At 35.9% G+C, this 13,947-nt stretch overlaps 1 protein-coding gene across 1 annotated transcript in view; it reads right to left on the reverse strand.

Annotated features, from left to right (window-relative positions):
* The window catches only part of Gmds (GDP-mannose 4,6-dehydratase), a 550,906-nt gene that overhangs the window by 441,512 nt on the left and 95,447 nt on the right, over positions 1-13,947 (reverse strand). Inside the window, exons 3-4 of the mRNA XM_090356369.1 lie at positions 5,046-5,133; positions 1,097-1,206 (exon numbers count right to left, since the gene is read on the reverse strand). Coding sequence (XP_090212495.1) covers positions 1,097-1,206; positions 5,046-5,133 — 198 coding nt within the window. The remainder of the gene's footprint in view (positions 1-1,096; positions 1,207-5,045; positions 5,134-13,947) is intronic.

Genomic DNA, 13,947 nt, shown 5'->3' on the forward strand with positions numbered 1-13,947 from the left:
TCCTATAGTCCCTATTACTTATAGAATGGTATCAAACACTGGTGTGTTCATTGCAACTAAAGAAAATATCACATGTTTTTAACCTTTCAAAGACAAGACAGGGAAGGGGTACTATATGTGTAATTTTATAGACATCTCCTCACCTCATCATGATTGTTTATAGCTTCTAAAAGTAGCAAGCTATCTACAATTTAAAAGGAAACTTCATACCAGGCACTCACACCTGTAAGTCTAGATTCTTAGGAAGCTAAGGATCTGAGGATCATCATTCTAAGCCAGTACAGGCAGGAAAGTCTGTGAGAATTTTATCTCCAATTAACCACCAAAAATCCAGTAGTGGAGCTGTGTTCAAGTGGTAGAGTGCTACAGCCTTGGGGTTGGGGGGAATCTCAGGAATAGAGCACAGGCCTGAATTCAAGACCCAGGACCAACACAGACACACACACACACACACACACACACACACACACACACACACACACACACACACACACGAGAATCCCTTAATCTTAGAAAACTTCAATGCTTCAATGACAAAGTGTGGGAAGGGCTTCTTGGATTTACTGTTATTTACTCTAAAAAAGAATGAATAAAGAAGACAGTCACAATACCTGAGACTCTGACAGAGAAGTCATACTGAGGAAGAAAAGGCTAAAAGCTTTCTTTCAATGATCTTTACCATTCGGAACAAAAAGTTTAACATCATTGATGCAGAAAAATATTCTCACAGTCTGTCATGTAGAGCCAAAGGTTTTATTGAGTTATATCTTCTATTATTTTATAAGACTACTTCATTCCCAGTGATGGGAAATGGCAACAAACCATTTGATAAGCTCAAGAAACAACCTAAAATAAACAAAAACTGCAACAGTAATAATTTATTATGCTACTAAATTTCAGAGATGACACCAGAAAAAATTCTATCAGATTTTATTAGAATATATTAACCAAAATAAATACTGAAGATTCAGCTTGAAGGCTAGGATCATTGGTATTTTTATTGTATTGAAAAGCAACGGACACAAGTTAAAAAACAAAAACAAAAAGAACACTGCAAAGCACAGCTAGAGAACTCATAACAATGAAAACAACTTACTTTGACATGGCTTTGGGCTCCCAGGTTGTAGATCTCAGTAGGCTTTATATCATTGATGATCTTCACAAGACAGGTACTGTCAGTAAGATCACCATAGTGCAACTTCATGTCTTTAGGATTTAAAAACAGAACATTAAATAAATGAAAATTGAGAGGCTCATCTTTCGTAAATATCAAAATCGAAATGTATATGGTAAAAGTAAAAAATAAAGCATGTGACAAACTGAATTTTTTTTTTTTTTTTTTTTGCCAGTCCTGGACTTGGGCTCAGGGCCTGAGCACTGTCCCTGGATTTACTCAAGGCTAGGGCTCTACCACTTGAGCCACAGCACCACTTCTGGCTCTTTGCTATGTATGTGGTACCGAGGAATCGAACCTGAGTCTTTGTGCATGCTAGGCAAGCACTCTACCACTAGGCCAAACTCCCGGCCCCGACAAACTGAATTTTTAAAGGGACAGTAACATTGGTTATTAGCACTCAAAAAGATGAGGCAAAAAGATTATATATTTAAAATGTTACATGTTTAATACATATATATATTTAATATATATAATACATATTTGTTGCCCATTGAATAGTGGTTTAGTTATTGTAGTGAGAAGCAACAGACACAAGCCAAACACTGAATATTACAAAACCATAGCCAAAGAATTCATAACAATAACAACAACTTACTCTGACATGGCTCTGGACTCACAGGCAAAATTATATATGTAGCCTATGTTTTAAAAGATTTCTAGTGTAAACTTGTATGGATCATATGACAGGTGTTATATAAATAGTATTACATGTTAAAGCTCCAAGTGGTTGGAAGATTTACATGAGATTTAAACAAATGAGTTCTTGAAATAATATGTATAACTTCTAAATAAACCTACAATATATATAGCTAATAGAGACTATAGCTTTAATTTTCATACTTTTTGTTTAGATAATTTTTTTCAGTACTGGAATTTGATCTCATGGCCTCATATTTGCCACTTGCACCACAACTCCTGCCCTTTTTGCTTTAGCTACTTTTCAGGTTCAATCTCCAGGTTTTACATAGGGCTGGCCTCAGCCTTCATCTTACAACTTACATTACTTGTGTAGCTGGAATAACAAGACACACACCACAATGCCAAGCTTGTTGGTTGAAATAGGATCTCATTTTTTAATCTGGCTGGCCTTAAGAGTACAATCCTCTCAATCTCCACCTCTCCAGCAGCTTGAGAGATACTTTAATTTAGCAATTTTTAATGCCTCTTAAACATCAGTCTTCCTTTAAGAACGCCAAGACATGTGAAAGGGTATCAATGTATGGGAATTAATGCACCATCTATCTGGCAAATATCATATAACCCTTCTATTAATTTCAATAAGAAAAAACTTCAGTCCTCCTAACTCCACCTGCTAAATTCTTTGATTAAACTCTTTAACTAGCATGTCCACCTAGATTCCTAATATGTGTTTGAAATAATATATTCCCTTCCCTCCCAGTCCTGACTTCATTGAGTAAAAGGAACCTGTTTATATATAAAAAATAAATAAATAAAAATAAAAGCAAAAAAAAATCAGTCCTGGAGCTATCTTATGACATGCTTAATGTAGTATGATAATTGAGAAAAATTTGCCCATTAGAGCTCTGAATGTGAGCTGATCCTTACCTACATGTAAGAATTTACTTGGAAAGAGCCGGGCACAGTGGCTCACGCCTGTAATCCTACTCAGGAAGCTGAGATTTGAGGATCAAGGTTCAAAGCCAGCCCACACACTAAAAAACATGAGACTCTTATCTCCAATTAATCATTAGAAAATAGGAAGTGAGGCTGAGGCTCAAGTGGTAGGGTGGTAGCCTTGAGCTGATGAGCTCAGTGCCCAGGCACAGAGTTCAAGCCCCCCCCCCCCAAAAAAAAAGGAAAGAAAGAAAAGAATTAATTTACTTGGAAAGCTAAGAATTAGAGAATCACTGCACTAGTCCAGAATAGGACAAAGAAAGGAAGCAGTTGGATATGGTAGTGAATACCTATGATTTCAATTACAATGCGATGGCTCAGTGAAGCAATCAGGCAAGTCCTAAGTTCAAACCCTGAGTACCATGAAATAAATAAATAAATAAATATATATATATATATATATTTAAGCTGAAGTACTCAAAATTCAAAGCTCTTCAAGTGCTGTCATGATGCCATGGTGGAAAATTTCATACTATGAAACTGTTCTGTGTACAAATTTGTTTAAAATATTATAGGGCTGGGATGTAGCTCAGTGACAATGTACTTGCCTAGCAAGTACAAAGTCCTGAGTTCAATCCCCAGTATCAAAAAAAGAAAAGACAAAAAATAAAATATTATATAAAATTGCCAGGTACCAATGGCTCATGCCTATAATCCTAATTACTAGGAATGGTGTAAGGAATGTAGTTCAACAACAGCCCAAACTGGAAAACCCATGAGATTCTTATCTCCAATTAACTGTCAAGAAAAAAAAGAAAGAAAAGGACAGGAGTGGACCTGAGGCTCAAATGGTGGAGTGCTAGCCTTGAGCAAAAAGAAGCTTAGGGCCAGGCATGGTAGCTCATACCTGTAATCCTAGCTATTCAGGAGGCCTAGATCTGTGAGATCTGAGGATCACAGTTCAAAGCCAGCCCAGGCTCTAAAGACAATGAGGATCTTATCTCCAACTAACCACTAGAAAACCGGAAGTGGTACTGTGGCTCAAGGTGTAGGGCAGTAGCCTTGAGCAGAAGAGCACAGGGACAATGCCCAGGTCCAGACTTCAAGCCCCACGACCAGCACACACACACACACACACACACACACACACACACACACACACACACATAATATTCGGTTTATGTGTGTTATACGTTTTAAAATACATATTTAGATATATATTTTTCAAGGAAAATATAATTAATAACTAAAATATTACAAAAGGAAGTATTTTCTGTAAATAATTACATCATCTTACTGGCGATTTACCACTAAAATAAACCCAAACATTCAAATATCTAGGTGCTTGGAGAGGATATAAAAATTATTTGTGAACTACAAGCTATGTCACCTTCCTAGCTGAAAACTAAGTAATTTAAGATGAACTTAGAAATAAAGGTCAAATGATGTAGTCCTATCTCTGCCATTTCAAGGTATATAATCTTGTTAAAATCATAATCTCTCTCCATTTCCTAATAGGTAAAATGTTTTCCCTATCAATTTCAAGAGTTGATACAAATATCAAATAAGAAAAATACTGTGATTATGTTATATAAACAACACAGCTTTACATAAACAAATTTATAATAAGAATTAACAAGATCTTCAAATCCCGACAATGACCTATAAAGCCGATCATTACATGGCCATCAGACTTGGATCAAGTTTCACAAATTATTTTCTAAATTAACTGAATGTCCAAAGATGGATTAACTTCACTAAATGAAGCCACACATAAAAAGGAGGAAAATCCTTATAAAATGGAACTATTGCTACATAAGGAGACAAGGACACCTAAAAAAAAATATTCTTTGAGGGCCGGGAGTTTGGCCTAGTGGTTAAAGTGCTTGCCTAGCATGCATGAAGACCCGGGTTCGATTCCTCCATACCACATACATAGAAAAAAGCCGGAAGTGGTGCTGAGGCTCAAATGGTAGAGCTCTAGCATTGAGAAATTCCAAGGACAGTGCTCAGGCCCTGAGCTCAAGCCCAGGACTGGCAAAAAAAAAAATAGTCTTTGAACATTTACCCAATGTCCTTCCAACAGGCAAACCAAGAAGACTGTCCCAGCATAGCAAGCAAAAACGAGAGTTTTCATAAATTTGTAAGACATATCATAAATTTATAAGACTTAATAAATGAATAATTATAACTAAATGGACTGAGAAAGAATTATAACTAAATGGACTGAGAAAGAAGACATTTGAAAACATCTTATCTGAAGATAGTTATTTTTGAAAAAAATATTACTTACTTCCTTCAATATGAGCCTGGGGATTCTTATAGAGATGTTCAATTCGACCTGTATTGAATGAACTGGATCGCCGAACAATTCCATGGACCTGAGTTTTTAAGGGTGGAAAATGTTATGTAATTTATGAATTTGCAGTATTAGTAAGCAACTCAGAAGCTCTTTTTCTAAGGTGTAGCTCTATGAAAAATATAAATATTATGCACAAATAGTTAAGAAACTGTTCCTCTGTTTCCCAATCATTGTTTGACAGCTACCAGCACCCTAACTTTCTCCAGTGTTTTCACTGCTATTCGCAACCAAAGTAATTAGATAATTACATGACTTCATGCTTAGTTGTAGATTCTTAAATATCTCAAACATCCACACTTAAATTTGTTTTCTGAAATTATAATAATCAATGTGAGAATACTTCTAGAATAAGAATGCAAATCTGGGGGTTAGGAGTGTGGCCTACTGGTAGAGTCCTCGCCTAACATTCACAAAGTCCTAGGTTTGATTCTTGGTACCACATATATAGAAAAAGCTCAAAATGTTGCTGTGGCTCAAGTGGCAGAACACTATCCTTGAACAAAAACTGTCCAAGAACAGGGCCCAGGCTCTGATTTTAAGAAAGAAAAAAAAAGGAATGCAAATCTGACACTGAAGAAAGACTATTTGTATCAAATACATAAGAGAAATTATTCCAGATTGGGTCCTACTTCCTTCTTATTTTAAGATTATTCTCTTTGTGCTGCCAGTGATAACATCAGCTTACGTCACTAGCTGCCCAAGTTCCAGTTCCACTGGTGGCAGTTTTAATCTTTGACTTATTGTAGAAGTGTTCCTTCCAATACTGGATAGCTTCATTTGCAGCTGAATATACTTCTCTATTTTAACTCAATTATTTTCTATTTCAAATGAAATTAATACATGGCATGACTCAACGATTCCAAATGCAAAGAGGAAATTATTAGCACATAAGTCTTTCTTTCAAAGAGAAAGGAATGTCATCATCTTATATACAAGCATACATGAGAAACTACCTTCTACAAAGGGTACAACATACTCACAAGTAGTAACTCTTGGTTAGTTCCTTTAGCCAACAGAAAAATACTAACACTATTTTCTGAATGAATGAACCCAAGAAAAGTTGGTAAATATAAAAATATTTTAGGAAAGGAACACTGCAATGTTGATTGACATTTTTGGAGGCAAACATTTAAATCTAGGAAGCATTAAAATGAGATTAGGCTAGGCATAGCCATTTCTTAGGAAATGTAGAAAATACTGAACTTAATTCTACCTCCATCTCTTGTTTTTGCAACTTGTTACTGGATTATAAAGTTGAAAGAACCATACAAAATTTATAATTTTTTAATAAAGGGCTATTTTACATGTATTCTTATAACCCAGGAAGTTTGGTATTTACTACTAAAGTTATTCCTGAAATACAACTTCCTCTGATGTGTTGTACTGTATTCAAGAGAAGAATTTGTATATTATGTTTTCAAAAACAATTACTCAACAGCCCATAAGAGAGAAAATAAAATCATACATATATACACATACAAGACTTAATAAAAATATTAAACCATTGATGACATACAAAGTCACATCAAATCAATAACATGGGAACTTAATGTCACATTTATGATGTAAAGCATTAAGCACTATTGTTTTTGTTTTGTTTGTTTCATCTTCCCTAATGAAACAAAAAGGTCTAATTTCTCCCTCACCCCTAATTTTTGGTATGTGTACATAAGAAAAGAAAGACTGCCAATGCTTAGTCCATGACAGCAGGTATTAGTCTAAGAACCAATGAAAGCTAAGTCTGCCTGCTTCTTAAACATATGAAATACAAACTTTGACAAGCCAAATGTTTGCAAACTGTGTAATCTAGTTACTAACTTGAGATTAGCAGCTTTTTCTTTACAGAAAGGATGTAGATAGGGTCCTTTTGTTTGTTTTTATAAGGATTTTGGAAGAAAAGAGAGGTAAGGGTTAGGAAACTAGCCTGGAAATGGGTTAAATAACTATGTAAATGTAAGTAGAATGCTTATTAAATTACAGTAGTTCAAACCCAAAATACAATTCAAAAACACTGAGATCTTAAAAAAAAAAAAAAAGAAAAGAAAGCCAGGCACCAGTGGGTAACACCTATAATCCAAGCTAGTCACAAGGCTGAGATATGAGGACTACAATTCAAAGCCACTATGGGCAAGAAAGTCTGTGAGACTTTTATCTCCAAAAAACTGCAAGTGGTGATAGGCCTCAAAGTGACAGAGCTCTAGCCTTGAGCAAAATAGCTCAGGAACAACACTTAAGCCCTGAGCTCCAGGCCCACAACAAGAACAACAAAAGGAGAGGGGGTATTTTTATAATGTCACATTCCAGCAAACTAGGTGATTAGGAGGATTGTAAGTTTGCTCAGGGTCAGAACAAAGTTGATTTGATTTCAAACACTATAGTCAAATTACATAGTATGAGACAGAAATGTTTTATTATTTGTTTTCTATTATTAAAAACGGGAAGTGCTTGACTTTGGATTTCAAATTCTTTATTGTCTAAATTTCTCTTGACACAGGATGCCTCCTAGCCACACCATGGTTAATAATACTCACTTTTCAGAAAGTATGCATTAACTAGTTAGTGTCAATACCTAACATATATCACACTTCAAGTAGTCTTTGTTCTTAATATATTAAATCCTCTACTCTTCACAACAATTTCACTACTATTCCACCCATTCTTTAGATGAATACACTACTTGGGAGGAGAGTTAATAAAAAGTGGTACTGTTAAATGGTAATTCTGCTCACTCCTCCTGGTACTGGGAATAATTTCTAAATGAAAACAAAACAAAAAACTCTTGGCTTTGGCTGGGAACGTGGCTTAGGGGTAGAGTGTTTGACTAGCATGCATGAAGCCCTAGGTTCAATTCCTAGTACCATATGCCTTGAGTAAAAGAAGCTCAGGAACAGTGCCCAGACACAGAGTTCAAACCCAGGACTGGACAAAAAAAAAAAAATTGGCTTCTTTTTAACTAAAAGCACTCAAGTTTCTGGGGTAACCAAAAATCAAGAAAAGAAATAAAAGAAATGCATAAATTAACAAGCTTCCATAGATGCCAATTGTACAATTTTTTTCATTTTTTATTAAAGAATTTAACACTTATTTTTACATCATATTTCAAGTAATATATTAAACAAGTATTCAAGAAGGGAATCTCTATATACAATCACTGGCACTTACATTTTAGGACATAATTAAAATTAGGCTGAGGGTTTGCATGTCATAGATACATATTAATCTATGTAATAAAACATTATGTCAATAGAGTCATGGATTTTTCCAATACCATGTCCATAGCATTGGGTACGTGAATAATGAGTCTTTACTCTTGTACTGTTTGGATCTAATAGCCACATATTAAGGATACCATGAGCCTTTTGTTCCTTTGGTGTTAACTTGTCTCACTCAGCATGATTCGCTCTAGATTCATATATATAAGAAGGTTACTGAGTTTTGCAGATTAATTTTGTATCCTGCCACTTTGCTAAAGTGGTTTATTAATTCTAGGAGTTTGGGAATGGAGCTTATTGGGTCACTCAGGTAGAGAGGATCATGTCATCTGCAAATGTAGATAATTTCTTCTTTCCCTATGTGGATTCCTTTGATGTCCTTCTCTTGCCTTATTGCTCTGGCTAAGGGTTCCAGCACTATACTGAAGAGAAGTGGAGAAAGTGGGCATCCCTGCCTAGTTCCTGATTTTAAGGCAAATAGTTCCAGTCTTTCTTCATTTAGTATGATACTGGCTATAGGTATGTCATATACAAATTCAATGCGATCACCATCAAAATCCCAAAGACATTCTTTAATGAAATAGAAGCTACAATCCAAAGGTTCATAAGGAACAAGAAAAGACCTAGAAAAGCCAAAACAATTCTAGGCAAAAAGAGCAATGCAGGTGGTATTACAATACCAAACTTCAAACTCTACTATCGAGCCATAATAACAAAACAGACCAGAAGATCAATGGAATAGAATAGAAGATCCAGAAATAAAACCACATGCCTAAAGTCAACTTGTATTTGACAAAGGAGCCAAAGACATACAGTGGAACAAACACAGCCTATTCAATTATTGGTGCTGGCAAAACTGGGCAGACACATGCAGAAAACTAAAAGTTGACCCTAGCCTTTCGCCATGCACAAGCATTAACCCAAAAATGGATAAAGACCTCAATATCAGACCGGAAACCTTGAAACTGCTACACTATAGAGTTGAAGAGACACTGGAACTCATAGGCACAGGCAAAAACTTCCTGAAAAGAATCCCAGGCTCACAACAGATCAGAGAGAAACTCGATAAATGGAACTACATAAAAATAAAAAAGGTTCTGCACAGATAAAAGCATAGCTACTAAAGTAAAAAGATAGCCAACCAAGAAAAGATATTTACCAATAATACATCAGACAAATGCTTAATATCCAGTATCTACAGGGAACTCAAGAAACTAATCCCCCGCCCCAAACCCAACAAACCAGACACTAAATGGGCAAGGGAACTAAAGAGACACTTATCAAAAGAAGAGGTTAAAATGGCAGAAAAGCATATGAGAAAATGCTCATTATCCATGGTCATAAAGGAAATGCAAATAAAAACAATCCTATAATACCACTTTACCCCAATTAGAATGGCCAAGATTTTTAATTCAGACAAGGACAAGTGCTGGCAGGGTTGTGAAGAAAGAGGAACCCTACTGCATTGCTGGTGGGATTGTAAGCAAGTTCAGACACTCTGGAAAGCAGTGTGAAGGTTTCTTAAACAACTGAAAATAGACCTTCCCTACGATCCCACCATACCACTCCTGGGCATCTATCCTGAACATCAGAACCCAGGATATGATAAGGACACCTGCTCAGCTATGTTCATCTCTGCACTATTCACAATAGCCAGGGGATGGAAACAATCCAGATGCCCTACTGCAGATGAATGGATACAAAAAGTGTGTGTGTGTGTGTATGTGTGTGTGTGGAATTATACATAGCCAATAGACAAGATAAAATAATGGCATTCGCAGGAAAGTGGATGAATCTAGAGCAAATCATGTTGAGTGAGACAAGTCAAAACTAAAGGAACAAAAGGAGCATAATATCCTTAATATGTGGCTATTAGATCCAAACAGAACAAGAGCAATGACTCAAAACTTGCATACCCAATGCTATGGACATGGTATTGAAAATATAAACACAAGTACATAGACAAAAATTTTTGACTCTATAGACATAATGTTTTATTGCATAGATTAATATGTATCTATGACATGCAAACCCTCAGCCTAATTTTAATTATGTTCTAAAATGTAAGTGCCAGTGATTGTATATAGAGATTCCCTTCTTGAATACTTGTTTGTTAAATATATCACTTGAAATATGATGTAAAAATAAATGTTAATAAATTCTTTAATAAAAAATAACACTTGTTCCAAGCATTAAAAAGTACCTATTCTTTAACTTAAATCCTGATTATTTCTTTTGTTGTTGTTATTCCTTTGACTTATTCCTGGTGTCACTGTTTTTATTTCTGTAATCTTTGTCTTGTATAAAAGTATATCTGATTTGGGGAAGGGAAGAGGAAATCACAGGAAACTTAGGAGAAAGGGTAAACTGATTCAACGATATACTCACCAGATACTACACTGGAAATGAACTTTACAACTTGGGGAGGAGGGCAGTCTGTATAGGAGGCAGGGGAAACAGGTGAAAATAGGCAGGGGGTAACACTGTTCAAAAAGAAATGTACTCAATATGTATATGATGTATAGCTATGTATGCAACTGTAACTACTCTGTATATCACCTTTACAATTTTAATGGGTAGAAAATTGTGGCTATCTACCCAGAAATGGCCACTTTGTTTTTTGTTGTCCCTGAGCTCTTCAGCTCAAGGCTACCTCCACCACCCTACCCTGAGCCAAGCCTCACTTTCGTTTTTTAGAGGTTGATTGGAGATAAGAATCTCAGGTCCTTTTGTGCCTGAGCTGGCTTTGAACTTTGATCCTCAGATCTCAGCCTCCTGAGTAGCTAGGATTACAGACAGGCGTGAGCTACCGTGCCCAGCAGAAATGGCCACTTTGTAAATTCTATAATTCTTTTTAGATCTTTAAGAAAAACTGTTAAGCGGTCAGGAAGAGCCCCTTCAGTATAAATATCAAATATGTCTGATAAAAAGAAAAATAAAGTTTCTTCTTGAAAAAAAATAAAACCATCCTGATATGCAGTGTTATCATTGACCTTGTCAAGTTAACATGGACTTTTCTTACAAATGTTCGCTTTTAAAGAGTTCAACTTTTACTTCTCTTTTATTTCCTTCAATTACTTCAGTGTTAAATGGGTACAAAAACATGTTAGTGGCATTATGTTGTCAGCTTATCTGTTAGCAGTGGTTGCTGAGAAGCACTAAAAACTAGATTTTATTCCATAAAATGTTTCACTTGTGTTGGTTTTCTTTTTCCTATAACAATGGAAAGAACATATATTGTTCTGGCATCCTAAGCTAGAGAAAATATCTGCCAGCAATACTATTAATGAGTTGGCCTAAGGAACTTTCTATATCATGTGTCTCTTGGCTAGCCAACATCATACATTGCCTCTTAGTAGCTCCTGCAACTACAAGCTCTTTGCATACCACAGGGCTCCACTGGGTGATAGATGTGCTCATGATCCCTATTTACAGTAACAATGTCTTCAAGGCCAAAGTCATCAAGAATAGGAAGAGAATTAAGACACTGACCATCCAGTGCTGACTTCCAAGGGTCCCTTGCCATTAAGGCTGGACTATCTGTTTAGTGCTTTTGCTCTCTGCTATTCAACAGGGTATAAAAGAAAAAGGCCTTTGAACTTTAGCAATCTGCAAAATTAAGTACATATAATATTTACAGGGCAATTATCCATAAAATTTGAAAATTCTTGGTTTTGTTCACTATGAAAGGACATTTCTAGGAATCAGTAAAGCATGAACAAGAAGCTGAGTGCTGGTGGCTCATGCTCCTGCAATCCTAGCTATGCAGGATTCTGGGAGCTGAGGATCATGGTTCAAAGCCAGCCCACGCAGCAAAGTCCATGTGATTCTTATTTCCAATTAATGACCAGAAAAACTGGAAGTGATGCTTTGGCTCAAATTGGCAGAGTGCTAGCCTTGAACCAACAAATTTACAGACAGCACGTAGGCCCTGAGTTCAAGTCCTACTACCCCCAAAAAACAAATTAAAAAAAAAACAAAAGAGCAGTTGTTGTATCCATTCCCTTTGATTTCTTTAATGCTTAATTCTTAATAAAATTCAAGAAACAACCAACAATAAAAACTGTAATTTGTCCTCTGTTTCTCTTCTATATTAAATATAACTATACTAGAGATGACTTAAATGTATATAGAAAGATATATGTTAAGACACAAATGCTATATCATTTTATATAAGTGACTTGAACATCTTGAGATACCTTTTGGTATCCACAGGAGGTCCTGACACTAATACCCTGTAGATCCAAAGAATGCCTGGATGTCTATGTTTCACTTTTATATTTGAAATGGGCATTCAAACTACAATCAGATAAATTTCAGTAGCGACATTAAATGGCCAGGGCCCACCAGCTTCAGGAATCTAAAAAACATGTATGGCCATTCATTACCATTATGAATCAGGTCACTGATGTAATCCTTCTCAAGCAATTCACAAGTGCCTGTTTTTTAAGGTTAGTTAAGTCTTCAATACTTTCTTATTTTTTTGATCAGAGAAAAATAAAAGAGTACAATTACTATTCTGAGCTAAATCTACATATAAGGTTTGTTCTTGCTTATGTTACCCCATCATTTCTGCCTTCTAACCTGATTCTGCTCTAAGTTCTTACTACTGCTACCCAAAGTGTACTTCCTTCTTTCCTAATAACAGCTCAGCTTCAACATGAGGCCACATTTTTCATAACATTTACCTGTTCCTGACTATCACTGTGCTACTCCAAACTATGTATTTCCACTCTTTCTGAATTTAGTGATACTCCTGATACACAGAACAGATTTGAAATATTTCAGCAAGGCAAGATCCTACAAATGGTAATGGCATTAGTCTGTCTACTTCACCTGAACCTGTAATTGCTGTGGTTCTGCACATATAGTTTGCAAGAAAGTAGCCTCAGCAACACTTGGGTAAACAATTCCCAGAATTCCCAGAATTCTTAATCAGCCTTTAGTGTTTCATAAGAATGTCTAGGTACACTGGTGGCACATGACCATAATCCTAATCTCATTAGTCTGGTTTTTGTTATTGAATTGTATATGTACATACACATTATAGGCATACATATATATGTATATACATTTATATACACACATATTTATATATTAATCCTTTAGTAGATACACAATTAGCAATTTAAAAAAAAGAAGAATGTCAACTACCTCCTTAATCTGGTTCATTTGACAGCACTGACATGACTGGTTACTTCTCAGCACATTCCATATTTTTGAAAGTGTACCTTTCCTTCTAATAGTTATTAAATCATAATTTTAATCCAGTCTGAGTAAACAGAACTTCTTTTTTTGGAGGGGTCAGAAGGCTTGAACTCAGCCTGGACGCTGACCCTGAGCTCTTCAGCTCAAGGCTACCACCCTACCCTGTGCCAAGCCCCACTTCCCATTTTCTGGAGGTTAATTGGAGATAAGAGTCTTGGGTCCTTCTGTGCCAGGGCTGGCTTTGAACCTTGATCCTCAGATCTCAGCCTCCTGAGTAGCTAGGATTACAGTCATGAGCCACCAGGCCCGGCTCAGAACTTCTTTTAAATAAACTTTTACACTATATTATGACCTACCTTAAAACTTGTTGCTCTGCAGAATATGCAGTGTTGTACTCAAATACATATACTCTT

The sequence above is a fragment of the Megascapheus bottae genome, chromosome 22 (genome assembly GCF_031878675.1).
Source record: "Megascapheus bottae isolate mThoBot1 chromosome 22, mThoBot2.hap1, whole genome shotgun sequence".
Taxonomy (NCBI): Eukaryota; Metazoa; Chordata; class Mammalia; order Rodentia; family Geomyidae; genus Megascapheus; species Megascapheus bottae.